The sequence below is a fragment of the Ahaetulla prasina genome, chromosome 1, assembly GCF_028640845.1.
Source record: "Ahaetulla prasina isolate Xishuangbanna chromosome 1, ASM2864084v1, whole genome shotgun sequence".
NCBI classification, from domain to species: domain Eukaryota; kingdom Metazoa; phylum Chordata; class Lepidosauria; order Squamata; family Colubridae; genus Ahaetulla; species Ahaetulla prasina.
Window position 1 is genome coordinate 348,241,816 of NC_080539.1, and position 22,795 is coordinate 348,264,610.

Genomic DNA, 22,795 nt, shown 5'->3' on the forward strand with positions numbered 1-22,795 from the left:
AGCTCAAATTTTTCAGCAGAAAGTTCTTTTTCTTTGGGGGTTGGCTGAAAGAGCTTTCTGCTGAAATCCAAGCAGGCATGGAGCTGAACTCTTTTGACAGGGAGTTCTTTCAGCCACCCTCCAGAGACAAAAAGAATCTTCTCAGCAAATGGCAGCAGCTTGAACGTTCCCAGCTAGCTTCCCCATTGATCCCATTGACTTGACAAGAGGTTGCCAAGCACCCAGATTATGATCATGTGACTGGGGTGTATGTGCATGCAAAGTTTTGCATCCTTTCCAAGGCCATCAATAATTCAAACTGACATTAAATGAATGGTCATAAGTTGAGGACTACCTGTATGCAGTTATCTTGTATTTGCAATATTTATTGTGAATATAAGACATTTCTAAGTGCATCTAACAGCACATCTAGTGCCGTGTTATTTAATTGAATGTAATACAGGTAGTCCTCAACTTTACGACAGAGTTGAGCCCAAAATTTCTGTTGCAAAGTGATTTTTGTCCCATTTTTGCAACCTTTCTTGCTACAGCTGTTAAGTGAATGATTGCAGTTATTCAGTTAGTAACATGTCTATTAAGTGAATCTGCCTTCCCCATTGACTTTGCTTTTCAGACGGTTTCAAAAGGTGATCACATGACCCCAGGACACCGCAACCATCATAAAAATGAACCAGTTGGCAAGCATCTCAATTTTGATCATATGACTGTGAGCGTGCACTGGTCATAAGTATGAAAAAGAGCCATGTCCCTTTTTTCAGTGCCGTTGCAACTTCGAACAGTCACTAAATGAACTATTGAAAGTCAAGGATTAACTGTAATTTTCAAGCCTCAGATCTGTTACCTCAGATCCTCCCAACTGTGATTAAATATAAGGTGATCTGCATCCTGAAGCAGCATTTCCTATGATGGCTGGGGAATTCTGGGAGATGAAGTCCGCAGATCTTAAAGTTGCCAAAGTTGAGAAACACTGACCTAAGCTATGCCCATTTCTAGTTGGGAGGGGGGAGCTTATGTGAAGTACAATTAAACTGTTCAGTTGTTTTGTTCACAGGGCTTCACTTAAGAATTTTTTATATACTATTAATTCTTTCAGGTTGGCAGATCAACAGAGAGCCCCATAGATTTTGTTGTAACAGATACGATTTCCGGCAGCCAAAACAGCGATGAAACTCAGATCACCCAAAGTACTATTTCCAGGTTTGCATGCCGCATTGTCTGTGACCGGAATGCACCATATACAGCCAGAATTTTTGCTGCAGGATTTGACTCTTCAAAAAACATATTCCTTGGGGTGAGCATACCAAGTTTTCACATCATGACCTCTATATCATATGATGAAGGGCTGCTTCAAATAATAGCTTCTCTCAGAGCAATGGCTGTTTCTTGCAAATCCATCCATTTTATAAAAATAGGAACAAAGAGTTCTGAAAATAGTCATACTTTTATATATGTATTTATATACCACATTATCATCCCACTACAATCACACACTAACCCTTGGTGATTCACAAGATAAAACCAGCAATAACAATGAAAATAAAACCAACAGTGGGAATGGAGAAACCTGCCCTTCAAAAGGCATCTGGAATCAAGCGCCCAAACACCTTCAGAAAAACTGTGTTTTAAGAAGCTTCCAGAGCTTGGGCTAAAAGCACATCCAGAGAGTTGGGCAGGTGATGAAAACAGTGCAACTGGACCTTGAAATCCCAAAAATGAGGGGCAACAAGTTGCTTTTCCCAACATGATCAAAATGGTGGTGCTGATTTCAGAGAGATGTGGACATGAAGATAACACAGCACCAAGACATAGAAAGCTTTATAGATTAAAACCAGTAATTTAAGCTGGGATTGGAAGCAGATAGGAAGCCATTGCAGGCTTCTAAAATAGATAACAATGTGTGTCCAATGGCAAGCGCCCATGAGCACCAGGGTCACTGCATTTTGCATCAGTTGAACCATCAGGTGGTCTTTAAATGCAACCCTTGCAGAGCATTGTAGAATGCTTAATTGTCTTATCCAATATTGTGGACTTAAACTAGTAGTAATTCTCCAGAACTTCAGATAGAAGTAGATAGTTTGCTGGGTTGGCTGACTTGCTTGTTTGCTTTCTCTGGTTTTTGGCTGTGTTTATGCTGCTCCATCACTGCCAACTTAGAGCACCTTAAATATGTTTAGTTTGTATATAGAGTTAGAAACCAAAGAAAGCAGTCAATAATATAATAAAATCATTTACCAATGGTATCGGTATAAAGGAGGAGTATTTTTATTTTTGGAAAAAAAATGAAGCAAGAAATGAGAGCTAAGTTTGACTCACTATACAAACAGTACTTACTTTGAAAGTTTGGTCAGAGTTTGTCCGTTCTTTCTCTGAAAACACTATTTGGTTTCTTTTTTAATTGCTATATATCTCAAAATAGACTTCATCTTCTCCTATTCCTTTCGCTATTAATCCCAGATAATTAGTTCCAATTACATATTATTTGTTGACTAATGTTATTTCGGCATCTCTCATAATAAATGTTAAAGCAGTTTACAGATAAAGCCAAAAAAGGCTGCTGTATATGATCTATTGGAAGGCCTGTAATTAAAACAACCATATTTTCTATTTGAAATGGATAAAGGAAAATTGTTAGCAAAAATAGTACTAGTTATACAGCATTTAGTCCAAGTTATTGCTAATCTGTTTTTGATTCCAAGCTATATTCTTGTTCTTCTATTTATCCTTTGATATGTGGTTGCTAATACTTCGCTGTATTAGGCACTTGGTAATTCAAGAATGGAAAACCTGAATAATTTTTTTTTTCTCTTGTTGTGGCATTTTGTGTAGGAAAAAGCAGCAAAATGGAAGAATCCAGATGGACACATGGATGGATTAACAACTAATGGCGTTCTAGTCATGCATCCTAAAGGAGGGTTCACTGAAGAATCGAAACCTGGTGTTTGGAGAGAAATTTCAGTCTGCGGTGATGTATATACTCTGCGGGAAACAAGATCTGCTCAACAAAGAGGCAAGCTAGTAAGTTAATGATGAAAAACATGATTTAAAATTATTTCTAGCCATAAAAGAACATTAAAGTGGTTTTTAGTTAAACAAACAGTAAAGTTTGTTCAAAAGAATCTTATTGAACAAGACAACATAAAAACTTTGCAACGGTAAATAAGAATGCAGAAAATCCTTACAACAGAACCGTTTTATCTCCCGAATGAGAAGCCACACAGGGATTTGTGGGAAAAGAAGTCCAGCTAGATACACTGTTTAGCAAAAGGACCTTGAGCCTGCCTAACCTACTATATCTGGATGGGGACCATAAGAGTCGAGGAATCCTGCAAATTACATTACCTTGGGCCTTGTGGATGCTAACTAGCACCTTCAGTTGCACCCAGAGGCAGACTGGAAATCATTGCAGCTTACATAAAGATACACTTAGAATCTTTCTTGGATTGGGAGGTACTACATAAAGTCACTTGTGCAGTTGGACTGTTGCAGTGTGCTATATAAATGGGCTGCCCTTCAAGACTGTGGTAACCACATTTGGCTCAGATTGTAGATATAATGGATATGGGTATACCTTGAAACATTCTAGGTTCACTTCTGCTCCACAAGCTATACTGGCTGCTAAAGTGTTGCTCATCATCTACACCCATTCCTCATTTAAGCGACGGAATTCTATTCCAACAACCAAGTTAAATCATATGGTCACTAGGTGAATACATGAGAGAGAAAGAAACTCTGTGAATATCACTGATTGCTGATAAAGTTGTATAGCTATTTATTCCTCCATGTATTATAAGGTACATGAAATTTTACAGTAAATGTATCATATTGCAAATGGTTGCGAATGGAAGTTGATAAGAAGTTGGTGTAAAAACATATTTGTGGCTTGAGGCCTGATGATCTAGGGAACATCTCTTCTATTTATGTTTCCCATCCTATAAAATCTAATATAGTGAGATGCTTCAGCTTCCATCATTAAAATGCTGTCAGATCTCACAGGTGCTTCTTTTCTGTAACTTTACCTTCCCTATGAGATAGTATCACTTATTCACTATTTCAAAATCCAGCCAGCCACAACGCTGTTGTTATGTATGCAAGCCTTGGAATGTGGCTTGCATTCAATCAGCCCTCAGACAAGCATTTTTCAACTTGTTCGATTATTTGAATGTGTTTGTGACTAATTATTAGATGTCTATGGAGTTTCTCAGTCAACCAGGTCATGGTTGAAAAAGCACCTTTGGGACTAATTATTAGACTCGGGTAATGGGGGAAGCTTATAAATCAGATGGACTGATATTGGGACATGTGTTGGCTAGGAAATTCTAGTAGAATGAACTCACAACTCTTAGAAATGCAGAAGTTAGAAAAAACTCTGCTAAATTGCCCATTGCTCTAGCTCTTATTCAGGTATTGTACAGATGCCATTGTCTGAGTGAGAAGGCTGGATGGCTCATCATAATATAAGACGTTAAAGAGCAGAATTAAAGTTTCATTACTTTACAGAAGCATGGGGGGAAATTGCGAAAGGATTTGTTTTCAATTTGTTCTTCTTTTCTGCCTGGCGTTTTAGGTGGAAAATGAAACCAACATCCTACAAGATGGTTCTCTCATTGATCTATGTGGGGCCACACTCTTGTGGAGAACAGCAGACGGCTTATTTCACACACCAACTCAGAAACACATAGAGGCTCTTCGACAGGAAATCAATGCTGCAAGGCCCCAGTGCCCTGTGGGACTGAATACACTGGCTTTTCCTAGCATCAACCGTAAAGAAGTGGTAGAAGAAAAACAACCGTGGGCTTACCTCAGCTGTGGCCATGTCCATGGTTATCATAATTGGGGACACCGCAGTGATACAGAAGCCAATGAGCGTGAATGTCCCATGTGCAGAACTGTTGGCCCATATGTTCCTCTTTGGCTTGGGTGTGAGGCAGGTTTTTATGTTGATGCTGGTCCACCAACTTATGCTTTCACCCCTTGTGGGCATGTGTGCTCAGAAAAATCTGCCAAATACTGGTCTCAGATCCCATTGCCACATGGTACTCACGCATTCCATGCTGCCTGCCCTTTCTGTGCTAGCCAGCTGTCTGGAGATCAGAACTGCATCAAACTTATTTTTCAGGGTCCAATTGACTGATAATGCCATTTTACAGATGACCATTATACAGTTCACTTTGTTAACAATTTACTGTGAAGATAAAGAATTGCCACTAACTCTAGATTTTACCTTTTTTAAAAATAAGATTGTTATTAATGAGGGCTTTGGGGTGGGATTAGCAGCTGGGATGTGAAGTTATTTTGATATCTGGAACCAAACAGTTATCAGTGGCATTGCATGCTGAACAGCAGCATGCTCATGATGACATCTCTTTTGGTTAAGCTGTAGTATATTTGTAAGATTTGTAAGATTAGAAGAAAAATACCAGTGTCTTAATGATTTTTTTAATATTGGATTTTTTAACAGAAATGTTTTCTTCTACACTTTGAATGACAAGCCTTTAAAACACATATTTTTTCAATCTAAAAGAAGCATACAGAATGTAATTTGTCCTCTCTTTTTAATTTGCAATATAGTTAACTTGAATAATTCATTCTCAAAGAGGATGTATCAAATGTTTGAGTAAAACTAGGTGAATATTCACTTAATGCATTGAACATAAAGTGAACATAAAAGGTTGGCTTTATCTACATAGCACAAAATATTACGAGATTCTGCAGTGTTGTCTAATACAGCTGTCCAAGAGACATAGTTACTTGAAAGTTGGGGATCTCTGGCTGTGGGTGACTTTCTACGTTATTTTTCTTTTCTTCAAATAAAAGTTGCTATGTTAAAACAATGCTCGTAAAACTAATAGGGGAAGTTTGAGGAACAGGTTATTTGCTCCAACCTAAGTTTAAGACAGTGTATGCAAAACGAGCATTTCTTTCTTTGCTTCTGACTCTTCTGAGCCAACTCTGTTATCTACTGGTAGCAGGGACTGTACTATCATTCTGCCCTGTATTTTACTAAATTAACACAGCATAGAATGCTCCTGTAAGGATTAGCATTAGGTCAATTATCGGAGTAGCACAAGAATTATATTTCTTTTTCCATAGTATCCATGGCTCTTACCATGCGCTAATAATCTTTTCATGCATGTTCTTCCTAGCTTGGTTGGTCCTGCTTAGGTCTGATTCTTTTATGGTGCTCTTGCAACACCATGGTTGAAGCAAAGTGGTTCTCCCACCAGTGAAGTGATGCTAAATGTATCTCATTTAAATTCAGTGGTCGTAAATCACAAAGTATAACAAGTCTTTTTCAGTTTTGCATCTGGTGTCTTTTGTAATTTTCATGCATATCTATTTGTAGCATCTTAACAGTTTTGTCTCTTTCTAATTCTGTCTTTTGGCTTTACTTGTATTAACTTGCCCTTGCATGTCTGAGACCTGTAAGCAAATGAAAATGTAGCAATTTATTTATCCAGTTTTTCAGTAGTTTCACTTTCTACAATAGTGGGAAGTTTTGGATAATTTTTTGTAGAACATACACAAACTGCCCTTGATCTTATAATCAGTTTGATGCCCTCTTCAGTCTTAACCACCTGCAGAAAATTCTGCATAATTCACATGTTTAAATTCTTCGCGATCATTTTGAAATAATAATTTAAAATAGGTGGTCTTGTAGCACCTGCTTCTTTTATGTTTCCCATAATGTGCAAATCTTTTCTAATAATACTGTTGACTTGTTAATGTTTGCTATTTTTCTTTTCTTCCTTTTATTAATTTAATTTAGAAGTTGCATCTAAACCCCCCCCCCCTTTAAATGTTTAGGATCAATTCATGTCTTAAGTAACTTGAAATTCTTGATTTAGTATGAGAGGAATGGTGGATAGGAAATGGGACAAATTACTGCTCATTTTGAAAATTATTTTACATGTACTTTATTTGTTTTGTGATAGAAATTCCATTTTTGTTTTGTTTTTGTTTTAAACTCATGCTACCAAATTTATTCAATTTTTCATATTGCTATGAAAAGATTAGTCCCTACCAGAGAGAAATTAATTGCATATCTTGAAGTAAATCTTCCATTTTGGATTATCTGTTAAAATGCGGAACAGTCCATTGGTTTACTTTGTCCTTTGTTAAGTATAGAAGTTATATGATTTTAATATATTAACATACATATATACACACACACACACTTGAATTGGCCCGTTCATAGTTAAAACATAATACTTTATAGTCAGTTAACCTTTTAAACACATCACGTCCATGCCCGTTGACATGTTTGTTTTTATTTGCTGTTTAATACACTTTTCCTATATAAAAAGTTCAGTATTTTTAATTAGAAACATTAGTTTTTCTTTGTCTGAAAGGATTTTACTTATTGCAGTATATTGCATCAAATATCATACTCTGTAGCTTTGTCTAGCCCATGTGATAGATTGGGAGAGCCAGTTATTTTCAAAACATTTTGTCTTAGTGCCTTCTAAACAAGATAGCACCTTGTTCTGATTTTCTGATAAAACATGTAACTCAAATCTTAATTAGCTGTTATCTTTTAATCCAGATACTTTAGTCCTTTTAATGACTTCCTGTTAATTGGTAAAATGCTATAAAATCAGTTAAAAAACTATTCTCTTTGTTACTTTAAAAGGTGAAAAAAAAAACATGGTTGCCATGTTTGACCATTTCATATACAAGGTTATATGGAGATCCTATGATCTACTATTTGCTCCAGCAATGAAAGTTGTTTCAGATATATATTTTTCTTTTTAATGGTCATATGAGCCCACTCATTCTGCAGTTCTGAATCCTTTGTAAACTGAGCAGCATGTATAGAAACAGTCCCATATTTCCTCATACTGGAAGGGAGTCTGAATCCCATTTTTCCTTATACATTACAGAATTTGATTTGGCTCCTCTTTCTGTTTCAGAGGGCTATTGGCTATATGAAAAATTCCCTATACAATTTGCCAGTACGATTTATTAAAAGAGCATTTTCAGTCTTTTCCTCTGTTAAGCTTTTGGAATTTTTAAAACTATTTTGGATATTGTTCTCCTGAATTCTGTCAGCAATAATATTTTCTACAAGTTAAGATTTCTGAAGCAGTCTCTTTGTCAGTGTTGTCTGAATAGAATTTAAAACTCTTGTTATACAAATTTACTTCAAAGTGTGCTTTGTGTCTTATTTTAAATTTTGTTTATTGGCTCACATATTATACAACTCTGTCATTCCTCATATAGGAAAATATTTTGTTTGTTTGTAATAAGCTTGTAACCTACATGTTCATGTTCTTCCTCTGAGATATAATTCATGTTTAATAATCCTTTGATTTTTCCAATCTAAACCATCCAATGATGGTTCTTCAGTGCCTCAGGTTCACCAGACACAAATAAAAGATATTTATTTTGGATTCCAGGTTGAAGGGGTGAAAGGGAGCATTGAAAATTGTATGCATTTGTAAGAACAAGCCAATTCTAGTGCAAAGCAAGCCACTGAGTGGCTTTTTTGCATAGTTTAAATGTTGAAATTTTCCCCAAAGAGCTATGAATTTATTAGTATATTTTTTCAATCAGTCATTTTCAGCCTATATTTTACTTAAATGGACATATTTGTGTTACATGCTTCACCTAACTCTATGGGTTTATAGGGCTCACCTGAAAGTGGTGACACAGAGTAAATTGCACAAAACTCTAAACTAAAATGTGGTTGGGTACTTTATAATTTGATGTGTCATGCAAACTCAGCCAGCATTATGCTCCTCAGAATTTTCTCTGCACCCTTTTGAATGTGGTGCTTGCTATCATTAACTTTCTTTTTCTGTAATTTCTTAATGTCAGATTGAGAAATCTTGACTCATTCCTTGGTCATGAAATAGTTTAGAAATATTTTGGTACTTTTCTAAAAAAGATAACCATGATTCTGATCTTTGTTTCAAAATATGTTTGGGGAAGTTGATATGCTTTTGTTTTAATACTTGCACGATGTCAATACCCCACCCCACCCAGTTGAACACAGATTCAAAATATATACAGGAACTGGCCAAAATTGTTTGAGATATCTGAAATTCATCTATGCAATGGATTCCAGTGGATTTTCTCTAAAATAAAACTTACAAATTTATGTATTTTGAAATAAATTGGAGCCTTTATTCTAAAAGCAAGGTTATTTAATCTGATACTTCTAGATGTGCTGGGGCTCTAACCTCAAGGAAACTCAGTCCTTGAGGTTACAAAGATTTTTGGAAATTGTAGTTCTGATACAACTGAAGGATGCCAGATTGAGAAAAATTGCCCTATAAAATGAATTTGAAGCATGTGCAAACTTTCTCTTCCCTGCTTCTTCCAATAAACAAGTACTACCTTGAAACATTTATTTAAAAGTCAATGCAAGTCACATTAATCTGTGTTGGGAGATCCACTAACGTCTGTATAAAATATTAACTAAGTATCTTGTAAGACTGGACAATTCCTCCTCTTATACTGTAGTCAGTGAGGAAATGTTTCTGTGTTTTTTGTGTTAGCATCTCTGCTCTAGATCCCAATAATTATTTATTTTATTGCTGGTATATTTTGTTCTTTATGAACAGCAGACTTTCTGAAGTCTTAGTTGTCCCTACAATTTGAATTTCAGGAAAAAGATTTTTCTGAAACTTCATGAGGTTTTTAAGAATTTCTATCTGTCAAACAAATTGCAAATATAAAATACATTTGAACAGGTTGACCTGTGCAAATAAGTCAAGATACATGGTTGCTCTCCCTTTTGTTAAGTAAATAAGAACATTTTATTATATGCATATATAATTATCAGTACCATGGGTCATTAAACAGTGCCAGTTTAGAAACTGCAAAACCTTAGATTTTTTTTATGCCATTGAAAGGATTCATTGTTCCATAACAGCAATAATTGTTTGTCAGCTGATGGATTTGCCTATGTGATTTGCACTAAAAGCAATGCGATTATCCATTTTTACTACACTAATTCATTACTTTCTAAATGAATTCAGATATTCGAGCTGTGTATCCATTTTCTTGTTCATGTTTATATCTTCTTATAGTTTTCAGGCAATGGCACAGGAACAGTTAATAATTTCTATAAAGAAATTATGGAAGTTAAGCCATTCAGTTCCCTGTGATGGATTTAAGAAGGCAGACTGTTCCATGGAGATTGCTTCAAGCAAATTCAGATGATTCCTTCCAGTACATGTGCTTTTTTACAGATATGAACCTGATTGGAGAAACTGATAGTTGTTCATCTAACTTAGCATTCATTCCAAAAATCATATTAAAAAAGGACTTACGTTAATCCTATGGCCAAATATCTATGGCCATTGAAATAGGATAGTAGCTTCCTTTCATCTAAAAAATCTTAAATAGTCCTAAATTGTTCTTAAGATGATGTTTTTAATTAGTTGGAAAGCGGTTCTTGTTTAATAAAACAACCTAGGTTGTTGAGATATCTTATACATCTCTTTGCTTCACTGAGAGGCATCTTGTAGTTTTAGTGAGTACATCTAGTAAGCACAGAAGCAGGAGCTAGTGGACATAAAAGGAGGAAGTGCATGGTATGTAGGATATGTGAGATATCTGGGTATCAAAGTATTGTAATTGTTATTGGCATGTTATTTTAATAGCATTCGGTATGGCTGGTAAGTGATCAGGATGAATTCCTGCCCGGAGTCGAGATGAAAATATGACTCATGAAAGATTGCATCAACAGCTGGGATAATTACCAAGAAGCTGTTCAGAGGAAAAAAATATTTTTCACTAGTTCCCTTCCATATGAATATCAGTAGTCGGTAATACTTACTTTAAATGCAGTCTTATTTACAGTAGTTTTGACATAAATTTCTGCATGTCTTTTTCAAACTCCCGGTGTTAAAAGTGCTTTGAGTAGGAGTGTCATGGATTGAATCCGGGGTTCTATTACAAAATGGTGACTTACTAATCAGTTAAAAAATAGTTTAAGAACCTGAAAATGGACATGTAACGGATCATACCAAAATCAGGTTGCATCAAACTTCAGATATGTGTGAAATAGAAAATATGTTGTTCGAAAGTTTTCATTGTTCTGGATTTTGGATGAAACAATGCTCTAGAAGGAATCCATAAAGCTCCAGGAGTGATTTGGGATGAGTAGGGTAAGGCCCCCTTCTAGCTGCTCTGGGTGTCATACTCCAATTGCCTGCCTGCCTCCAATCTCCCTCCTCCTCTTCCACAAACTACTGTGTAGAACAGCATTGTTTTGTTCTATATATAGTCCAAAGATTACAAAACATGCATGGTTCACTTAGAATATTGGCTACTCAACACAGTTGTTCCATGCATGGAACAGTTTGCACATTCCTACAAAAAATCCATTCTATGCAGGCAACCATTATAGTAACCTTAGAGTCTTGAATGATTCTAAGTCTTATATCTTTAAATGATTTGGAATGGGCAAAATATATATTACTGGTTTAGTCCATAAAATTGAAAACAAATTTGTGTTAGACATATTAGGTACCTGTATAAGTGATACTTTAGTTTTGGAGACCCTTTTAGACATTACTTTAATCTGATTACAAGTTTCCTGATAATCCTCTTCACCTAGAAATAACTACTGAAAGCCACCAGTCTGCACACTAGAGTGGGTATTGATTGGTTTGGGTGTTAGCCAGGCTTTGGGGCATTCTGTTCTATGAAAACAGTGTTCCCTGGAATCTTGATAGCAATCTGGGCCTCTCATAAATGGTATTTTCAGCTCACTATTATCTATTACTAGATAATGCTTTAATCAGTCCACATCTATAGTAGAGAGGGATAATGCAAGTTGTAGCTCAGCCACATTTTCCACCTCTGCCCTAAAATATAATCAAGATTGCCTAGTTAGAAGTTGGGGGGGGGTATCAGTAATGATGAACAAGCAATCATTTGGCATCTTACTAAAAAAACCTTAAGTAATACATGTAGTAGAGTCTCAGCTTTATAGGAACAGCATATTGAAACTATTATCTTAGCTGTTGACCAGGCTTGGTAAAACAAATATGCAAGAAACTCATCCTGGTAAAATAAGTTATTCAAATAATTATCCAACTTAATTTTTTTAGTGTAACACCTTTTTCCTATGTTAGGTAATTCATTGCCTAATAAGAAGACTAAACTGTAAGAAGCATAGATAGAACATTAATCAAAACCATTCCCAGAGATCTTATTTTGGACAAATCCACTTGAAAGATGGAAATGGCAATATTGACTTCAGAGTGTTATCAGCTGTTAATGTTCTGAATTATATTTGTGAAATTGGCCTTTTGTACAACAGTGTGAATGAATATTAACATAATTTAACTATTGTATGTTTTGGAAGTACAAGCCATTTTACAGGAGGGGGGGGGAATAAAATAGTATTCCAGTATTAACTCTTGACTCCTTTTTTATTCTTCATATTTCAAAACTGTTACAGGAATACAGTGTTTAGTTTGTGAATTAAAGTCAGCATTACTCATTAAGGCTATCAAATAAATGACTATTATAACACTTGGTGTGTGGAGATTTGAATCTTAGCAGTTGTGTTGGTCCTTTGGAGCAAAATGGATCCTTCACCATTAAGAATTCTGGAAAGGAATATATTAATGGTGTAAGTTCTTACGTATGAGATTTCAACGTAAAAACAGCACAGCAGTGAAATTTACCATAAAGACTTAATAATAGATATATGTTAAAACCAAGCAGCAGAAATTTTTTACATCTTACTACAACTCTTCATTCTCACCTGAGAATTTTCTCCAATTGCCATAACAAGATTAAACAGGCCATTCAGAATGTTTATTGCATATGGTTTTGCATGTACTTTCATATACTTGAAGTGAAAATTCATTATGTTGTTCAGGACATAAAAATATTTAGTGACTGTTCTTAAGAATACAAGCCAGGTGATTTAAGACAACAAAAGCCAGATTTTTGTGGTGTTTTACAAAATTACAGTTGTGAGTGAAGCCTTATGCCAAATGAAACCCCAGAGCAGAAGTCCAGTTTCCATGGCAGCCATTTTGTTCACAGACATCATCTTGTCTTCAGTCTCCCTTCAAACTGAACCATACAATTCTTTTTGGGGTAAGTAATGTTACATAAAGTGTAGAAAAATAGTAAAAAGTAATCAACAACTAAAAAAGCAAGAAATAAACAGAAAAATAAATATTGTTTACATCAAGAGTAATCACTATATGTACCTCTCAGTGCCTTTATACCATACAAGCCATCCTTAATATATTCCCTGCCAGTCAGCTCCTTTTTCTGAAGAATTTCATCAGGTTCAACCATCATTTTCTCAGTCTTCTCCTTTTTCTTGACTTATTCATTCTGCCTTCCTATATTTGTTTTATAATTCAGAATTAGTTCTTACTAATTTTCTCTATATGATCAATCTCAAAGTACTTATTTTGTGTAGGCCACTTTTTTATTCAATTTATTTAAACCATTCATTAGCTATTCTTTTTGTTCCTGTATCTTTTATCACAGATACTTCTTAAATAACGCATTCTCACTGTATTGAGCTTTAATATTTCTTATTATATACCTCCCTTTTCCATATAATAAAGTGGCTAGAAATGCAGATATTTTTGCTTCTTTTGATAAACTTTATTCCTCACAATAGAAAATGTATTACTCCCATAGAGCTATCAAAATTGACAAATCTTAATTTTTTTGATTTTACTCATCTAAATAAATGTACTGTCTAGGTATACAAATTCATTGTTAACTAACAAAGCATCCCTGGCCTGCTCTTGAGTTGCCATAGGCAAGGGAGATGGGAAAACGAACTCTGTAGCTGCGGCAAGGCAGCAGGGTCAGTCAAAACAAAAGCACATTCCAGCTATATCTCTGTCAAGGCTGTCTCCGTGGTTACCCACAGTGGCCAGAGGGGAGTGATCTCTACAACTTGTCATTGGAGAATGTGACTGATGACACACCTTGGAGAGAGGGGGAACAGGGTCAGAGCTGGAATGTAAATTACATGGTGTCATGTTGTTCAAGACATAAAAATATTTAGTGACTGTTCTTAAGAATACAAGCCAGGTGATTTAAGACTTAACAAAAGCCAGATTTTTGTGGTGTTTTACAAAATTACAGTTCACTTGGAAGGTGCTGACATGAAGCTCCTAATAAATAACTGGATTCTTTTTAAGCTTTGCTGGAGGCTCATGATTTAATTAGGGCATCAGTTGGAACCCTGATATTCATCTGTTTACTGTTATTTTTTGCCATTTATAGAAAACTGACAATCTTTCATTCCATTTCCCCCAATTTACTTAGTTCTTTGATACATTAATATTGTGATCTACAATCCTCATTACAATACAGCATTGTCTGCATAAAAAGTACACACATCCACAGTTGATCATTGTTGAACTGTTCACTGACAATTCTATTATTCTTACACATGCTTTACTTCTACCATTTATCTTGGTTCTCCAAATAGCTCAGTCACTTTTTGTATACTCTTGTTTCAGTTCCCACCTACTTTTGTCACCTGGTATTTCCCGGTTCAAAACATGTAACTATCATTAACTTCTGAACGCCTATTTTTATATGCACCCATAATTGCTTAATATCAATTCACACTCGTCAATCATAATTAAGGCTTTTTTTAACTTCCATGTGTGTACTAAATGATCCACCTTTGTTTATAATATAATATAATATCACAACAGAGTTGGAAGGGACCTTGGAGGTCTTCTAGTCCAACCCCCTGCCCAGGCAGGAAACCCTACACCATCACAGTCAGATGATTATCCAACATTTTCTTAAAAATTTCCAGTGTCAGAGCATTCACAACTTCTGCAGGCAAGTCGTTCCATTTATTAATTGTTCTAACTGTCAGGAAATTTCTCCTTAGTTCTAAGTTGCTTCTTTCCTTGATCAGTTTCCACCCATTGCTTCTTGTTCTACCCTCAGGTGCTTTGGAGAACAGCCTGACTCCCTCTTCTTTGTGGCAACCCCTGAGATATTGGAACACTGCTATCATGTCTCTCCCAGTCCTTTTTATTAAACTAGACATACTGAGTTCCTGCAACCGTTCTTCATATGTTTTAGCCTCCAGTCCCCTAATCATCTTTGTTGCTCTTTTCTGCATATTTTCGTTAATTTTAGGAGAACATACCTACTTATTTTCATTTATGATTCATGCTCTAGCCTACACTCTTCTTATATTTAAGTTGGTATATTGTGGAGCCCAAAACCAATTCCATCACTTCTTCTATATACCATGATAATTGCAGATGTGTCCATAGATGGCAATCACCACCATCCAATAAGACTTTGATTAATTGATTAATTTGATTAACTTTTTAATAAGATAGAGATTAATTTACAAGCTTTAGCCATATCCATTGTTCTATGCAGTCTATTCGCTACTATTTTTGTTTAATTAAACCAAAAAATAAATTGGAAAATTCTGTAATCACTAATTTTCTAACACCATCTTTATTTGTAATCCCTGAAATTAGATCATTTTCAAAAAATGTCTGTGACATTTTTTGAAAATGATGCATCCATTGCAGTTCAATGGATTGTTTTGAAATATGCTCCCCTCCCCTCCCTTCCAAAGTGACAAAGATAAACTGGGTTTGTAGAAAACATCTTGAAAACTAGAGAAAGCAATGGTAAGCAATTTCATTTATTTGCCTTTTAATAATAAAAAAAATACTCTATGATGGTTCATGCCTCCAATAGTAACCATTTATCAATTTGCAAACACACCATATCAAGCTTTCTTCAAGAAAGGCATTTTGAAGAAATATTTGGCAAATGCCTTATCACTCTCTTCTGGGAAGCTTTAAAAGAGCAAAAAGGTGGCCAAAGACCAGAAATGTATATTCCAGCAATGGTGGGAAAGTCACCATGGGAACCTAGAATTTTATCAGATACTGAAACAGGATGAGTAGGTGGCATTTAAAACCTTAAATGTTTCTACGCCAATGCACAGAATAAACAGAAAGAGAACTAGAGATCTTTACTAGACCAGTGATATAGGCATTATTGGAAGACTACAAGCACATTATAGGAGGAATAGTTGTACTAAATCCAGGAGAGCATGGAAATTTCATTGAAAGTATTTAGGAAAAAGTTAAAGGAGAAAGAGATAAAAGTGACACCATTTAGGGAATTTATAATAGACCACCTCTTGAGCAGAAGATATTGATGAGGCCTTTCTGAATCAACCAGTCTTACTGAAGCATAAAATGATAATCAGAAGTTTCAGTTATTCTAACATGCATAGGGTAACTCCAGGGATTTAATAGCTTGAAACCATGAAGGGGAAAAGTGTCCAGGAAGAATGGAAAATTTTCTGAAACCAGATGCTAAATGTACAGCTGCAAACGCCCCTCAAAAAAGAAATATGGGAGAAAATTGAAGTGGCCTACATGGAACACTAAGTGGAAGTGTGATAATAGCCTTTAGGAGGATTGTCTCACAGAAGGAATGCCCATATCCTCTATAGCATTGTCCCAGGGGGCATGGCCAGAGCCAACGGATTAAAATTACAGATTCAACTCAGGCATTGGGACAAAGTTCAGACTAGACATCTGGAGGAATGACTAGATGAGCTGTCTGCTAATGCATCAAGCTGCCATATTAAGTGATTGGTTCTCCTTCGTTAGGTCTAAGTCCTCAGACAAAGTCTGGAGAGTTAATTACTGTATCTGAGATGTTGTAGTGGATCCTCCACTGGACAGGGAGTTGGATTAGCAATAGCAATAGCACTTACATACTGCTTTACAGTGCTTTACAGCCCTCTCTAAGTGGTTTACAGAGTCAGCATGTTGCCCCCAACAATCTGGTCCTCATTTTACCCACCTTAGAAGGATGGAAGGCTGAGTCAACCTTGAGCCTCATGAGATTTGAACTGGCAAATTGCAAGCAGCCGGCAGGCAGCAGAAGTAGCTTGCAGTACTGCACTCTAACCATTGTGCCACCTGTTAATTGCTTATAAATCAAGGGAGGCGCCTAATAACATCTCTGGGGCTGGATGCAACTTGTTCTGTGGTAAATTTTAGTTTTTACTTTAGTACAAGATTGTCTGTCTGTCTGTTTATCAAGGGAGAGGCAGAGTTTGCTTGTAGATATAGTGGAAACAATACCAATCACAACATTCTACCAGCTGGCAACTGATTGCCAAGTTGTCACTGGAGAATGTAGGGTGAGGCTCTCTTACTCAGAGAAAAAAGTAACTTAGTCTTCCACAATTTTATGAAAGCTTTGCTGTAAAAAAAAAAAGGGTGGGACTCATATCACTAGATTTTGTCATGTTACATATTTTATATTTTTAATGCATAGTTCCAATTCTTCCATTTTTCTGCTGTTACCATAACTAGTTCCTTCAGATTTGTCGAGAAACAGAAACTTCAAGGACTGCCTTCAAATCACAAGACCACAAGATATCAAAAATGTCTGTGTCTCCTGTACTTTTATGAAACAGCAAATACCAGTTTGTGTACATTTGGGTGGGGATGAGGTAATGAGCAGGAGGGTACATTTGCCTCAATGTACTGCTTAAGGGATGGTGGTGCAGTGGTTAGAGTACAGTACTGCAGGCTACTTCTGCTGACTGCCGGCTGCCTGCAGTTTGGCAGAACAAATCTCACCAAGCTCAAGGTTGATTCGGCCTTCCATCCTTCTGAGGTTGGTAAAATGAGGACCCAGGTTGTTGGGGGCAATATGCTGACTCTGTAAACCGCTTAGAGAGGGCTGTAAAGCACTGTGAAGTGGTATATAAGTCTAAACGCTATTGCTATTGCTATCTCTCAAAAAAGCCAGGCAAGGAAAAACCTCAAAAAAACCATTTTTTAAGGTTTTAAAGTAAAATAAACCCTAGCTGGGCTTTTATCTGAGCATCTGGTTTAATTAACTGAGACAAAGTAATATTTGTCAGCTGATGGCATATTTGTTTTTTGTCATTTAGACCAGTCTCAGTTGTGTGGGATCAAATGCCCTAGAGGCAAGTTTGATTATGAATCTTGGCCCTTTTGCATTTTTTAAAAAAAATATTTTCTTGGCCACAGAAGTTTCTATACTGCTTTGTATTTTGTTGCAATGCTGCATTAACTATGCAGCTGGCTGTGAAGTCATGGGCAGTTGGCTGTCTCATCCTGACAAAGCAATTTATGCTGAAGATGGGGGGATAAAGCTTTTCAGTTTGCTTCCAAAAATAACCTGACTTTCACAGCTTAATATAGTTGTTGATGTATCCTACTTTGACAGAAGTGGCATTGAAGAAATGGCTTAAAACAGCATGCATACTCTGAAAATAAGTCCCCAATTTTGATATTTAATAAATAAGTGAATAAATAAATTAAATGTTCATGCAAAGATGCTCTTTTCGAGGAGACAAATTCCTTGTATGTCCTATCACACTTGGCCAATAAAGAATATTGTATTATATGTTAATAACCCTTGCCTCTTTCCCCTTCTTCTTGTCCCCTTTAACAACTTAATGGGAAACAGAAAAAGAAAGGGGGGGCGGCGGCGGCATATAAATGTAATGAATAAAGATGGTGAAAGGTTAATCACTTACTTATAAGAAGAGACACTACTGTGCCAAGCTCTCTGGTCATTCATTGCTGTAGCAGCGTTTCCTCTCAAAAAATTGAGATGTTTCTTTTTTTAAATTTATTTAAAAAAGATTTATTGCTATTGAACTGGTGATAGATGCAAAAAAGACTTTGTTGATAGGTATTTATGCACCTAATCAGCAACAAGAAAAGTTTTACAAAATGTTACATGAGAGGTTGACCCTCTGGGATTATAGTTCGTTTATTTTATTAGGAGACTGGAATGGAGTAATTGATACAAGAAGGGATAAGAGAACCTCCTCCAAGAAGATACCTATACATGCAAAATTACCAAAATCCTTTTTTGAAATGATGGAAGACTTTGAGTTTAGAGATATATGGAGGTTACGGAATCCAGATGAGAGAGATTTTACTTTTTTTTCTGATAGGCATCAATCTTTTTCACGCATTGATTTTATTTTAATTTCTAATGACTTGCTTTCTAGGGTGAAGAAAACGAAGATATTTCCGAGGTGTTTAACTGACCATAGCCCAGTATGGATGGAATTATTACAAGGGAAAAAAGGTGGTAGAACATGGAGGTTGAATGAAAATCTGTTTAGATATGAGGATAATGTAACTTATTGTAAGAAACAGTTAAAAGAATTTTTTGATTTTAATATGTACAAAGGGACACCTATAGGAACTGTGTGGGAAGCGAGCAAAGCGTTTATTAGAGGATATTGATTTTATTTGGACAACAGGCAAAGGAATAATAAACAAAGGCAGCGTAGATATTTGGAAGAAGAAATTCAAAGGAAGCAACAGTTATTAATTCAAAACCCACAAGATCATAAACTTAAAGAGGCTATAAAAATATTACAGAGTCAATTTAATATGTTAATGGCAGACCAGGTGGCAACGAATATACAATATGCTAAACATAATACCTTTTGTAATGCAAATAAACCTGGGAGATGGTTGGCATATAATTTAAGGAAGAAACAGAAAGCACGTGTCATACAAAAAATAGAATATAAAGGTAAAGAGATATACCAACAGGATAAAATTAAAAGGCATTCTCAGAATTTTATACTGCACTATATGCAAAAGACAAAATATTGAATAGGGACATTTATGATTATTTGAAAGATTATAAGGTGAATATTCTAACATTAGAACAGAGGAGGAGCTGAACCGCCGATAGCTACTGGAGAAATAGTGGAGGCAATTAAACAATTAAAATGGGAAAACCCTGGTACAGATGGTCTTACAGCAACTTATTATAAAAACACAGGATGAAATATTAGGCCCACTTAAAGAATTATTTAATCAGATACAATTAGGGTGGAATACCCCATCATGGAAAACATCTTTTATTTCACTGATACCAAAGAGGAGCAAGACTGCTCTAAACCTGGTAACTATAGGCCGATTTCACTTTTAAATAATGATTATAAGATTTTTGTAAAAATAATAGCAAATAGATTAATGTTAGTTTTACAACAAAGAATTCATACTGATCAATCTGGTTTTATAAAAGGGAGGCAGATGAGGAATAATGTTAGACAGATTATTAATATATTGGAATATTTGGAAAAGAAGAATACTTCAGCGGCACTTATTTTTTTGGATGCAGAGAAAGCCTTTGATCGATTGCATTGGGATTTTTTATTTAAATTAATAGAAAATGCAATTTGGAGACTGTTTTATTAGAATAATTAAAGCGATTTATGGAGAGCAAACAGCACAGATTATAGTAAATGGTAGTTTGACAGAAGTTATTAAGATTGCGAAAGGAACAAGACAGGGATGTCCCTTATCACCATTATTGTTTGTTTTGACTCTGGAACCATTATTAGATAAAATACGAGAATTAATGAAAATAGAGGAATTAAGATTAGACAATATGAGTACAAAGTTAGAGCTTTTGCAGATGATGTAGTGGTTACGTTAACGAATCCTATAAATTCAAGTAGATTTTGTTGGAAGTAATTGATAAATATGGAAAGGTATCAGGATTTAAAATAAATCAGAATAAAACAAAAGTGATAATTAAAAATATGTCTATACAACAGAAACAAAAACTAGAGGAAATGACAGGATTTGAGGTAGTAAAAAGGTTAAATATTTAGGGTCTATATTAGCTCATCGAACAAGAAACTTTATAAGAATAATTATGACTTGCTATGGCAAAAGTTCAGAATGATATGAGTGGCTGGAAGAAATTGCAGTTATCCCTATTGGGAAGGATTGCGGCTATTAAAATGAATGTGTTACCTAGATTTTGTTTCTGTTCCAGATGATACCTATAATTAAAAAGGATAAAAATTTGGAAGATTGGCAGAGTGGGATTAATAAATTTATATGGCAGGGTAAAAAGGCGAGGTTAAAATGAAAATAATACAGGATTCACGGGAAAGAGGTGGTTTAAGAATGCCTAACTTTAAACTATATTATGAAGCAGTAACCCTTTCAGTAATAAGTGACTGGTTTAACTTAACAGAGGAAAGAATTTTGAATATAGAAGGTTATGACTTGTTATATGGATGGCATGCGTACTTATTTTATGGAAAAAAGTGGATAGGGCTTTTAAGAATCATGTGTTGAGAAGTGCTCTTTATGGTCTGGAATAAATATTCCTATAATTTAGATTACAAGATTCCTATATGGGCGACCCCTAGACATGCAATAGAGAATATAAATATAGAACAGAAACAGGAAATGATTACATATAAAGAACTTTTGTATGCTGAAGGAGGTAGATTGCAATTAAAATCATTACAGGTATTAAAATGAAGAAGGAGGAATTATACTTGGTTTCAATATGGGCAAATAAGTGCTAGATGGAAAGAAGATCAAAAAATTGGTATAATGCAAAGGGAGGAAAATTTAATAAAGCAAATTAGAAATCAGACCCAGGAGCATATAAAGAGATTGTATAATGTGTTGCTTGAAATAGATTCGAAAAGGATTTGGTAAAGGATTGTATGATAAAATGGGCACAGAATATTCAGGAACCAATAATGTTGGAAACATGGGAGAAAATCTGGGTTAGAAATGTTAAGTTTACACAAGCACAGAATTTAAGGAAAATTTTTATTAGATGTTTTATAGATGGCATTTAGATCCCAAAAAATTATCATGTATGTATCCTAATATCCAAGCGAAATGTTGGAGGTGTGATTGTGATGATGCTACATATTTTCATATTTGGTGGACTTGCAAGAAAATTAAGGTCTTTTGGATAAGAATTTGGTGGATTATTCAAAATGTACTGAAGAAGAAGATAAAGTTCCTGCCACAATTTTTCCTTTTGGGAATTATAATGGATTGTACAGGGATTGAGACTAAATTGATTTTGAACTTAATAACAGCAGCAAGACTGTTGATTGGACAATACTGGAAGAAAGAAGAGATACCTACAATAGAAGAATGGATATTGAAAGTTATTAATTTGGCTGAGATGGCTAAAATCTCAGCGTTTTAAAAGACAATACGCAGGAAAGATATTTAATTGAATGGAAAAAATGGATTGATTATCTACAAAACAGATATCAGATTAAGAAATATCAGATTGCCTTTGAATAATTAGAAAGTTATTTTATGTAATGGGGAGGGGGTTGGGAGACGAAAAGCTTTGGATGTGGTTATTTGGATTGGATTTTACCTTGTGATTGACCCGGGAAGCCGGGGGGTGGGGGAGGGAGGGGGGTGTTTTGTTTGTTTTTTTTGGGGAGGGAGGGGGAAAAAAGGGGGAAAAATGCTTTTTTTTTTTTTTTTTTTTAAACTCTTTCAATAAAAAAAAAATAAAAAAAATTGAGATGTTTCTTTTTTTAAATCTTTCAGCAGGAAGCAACAAGATGGGGCTTTTTACTTCTCCCAGTCAAAAGTGACAGCAGAAGTGTCTTCTGTATATCAAAGGCTAGCAAAGGTCAGTAGGTACTCAGCATCTTTTAAAGGCTTTGCACAGTCTTAAATTGTCACCAGTGTCTGCTTAGTTTTCTGAGTAGGAAGTCATTGTTGGGAATGGCAAGAGTCATAACTCAACACACCTGAATGGCAATAAATTAGAGAAGGTTGAACTGCATCCCACTTTTAAAATTTTCATTTTGCTTTTGAATCCACTTTATTAATGCAATAATTTTGCCCTCATGTCTATATGATTCTCGTCAGTCGAATTGTAGCATAGCTGGTAAATTAGGAGTATACCCAGTGTTTTTTTTCTGGTTCTTAATGATAGAAAATTAGCCTCCAAAACACTGATCTAAGCAGACAGCTTGTTAGTC

General features: G+C 35.3%; 1 protein-coding gene across 1 annotated transcript in view; it reads left to right on the forward strand.

Moving 5' to 3' along the window:
• Window positions 1-12,492, forward strand: part of PELI2 (pellino E3 ubiquitin protein ligase family member 2) — a 73,407-nt gene extending 60,915 nt beyond the window's left edge. The window contains exons 4-6 of the mRNA XM_058162990.1: window positions 1,094-1,291; window positions 2,827-3,015; window positions 4,565-12,492. Of these exons, the coding sequence (XP_058018973.1) occupies window positions 1,094-1,291; window positions 2,827-3,015; window positions 4,565-5,131 (954 nt within the window). The 3' untranslated portion in view covers window positions 5,132-12,492. The remainder of the gene's footprint in view (window positions 1-1,093; window positions 1,292-2,826; window positions 3,016-4,564) is intronic.
• Window positions 12,493-22,795: the final 10,303 nt, after the last annotated feature.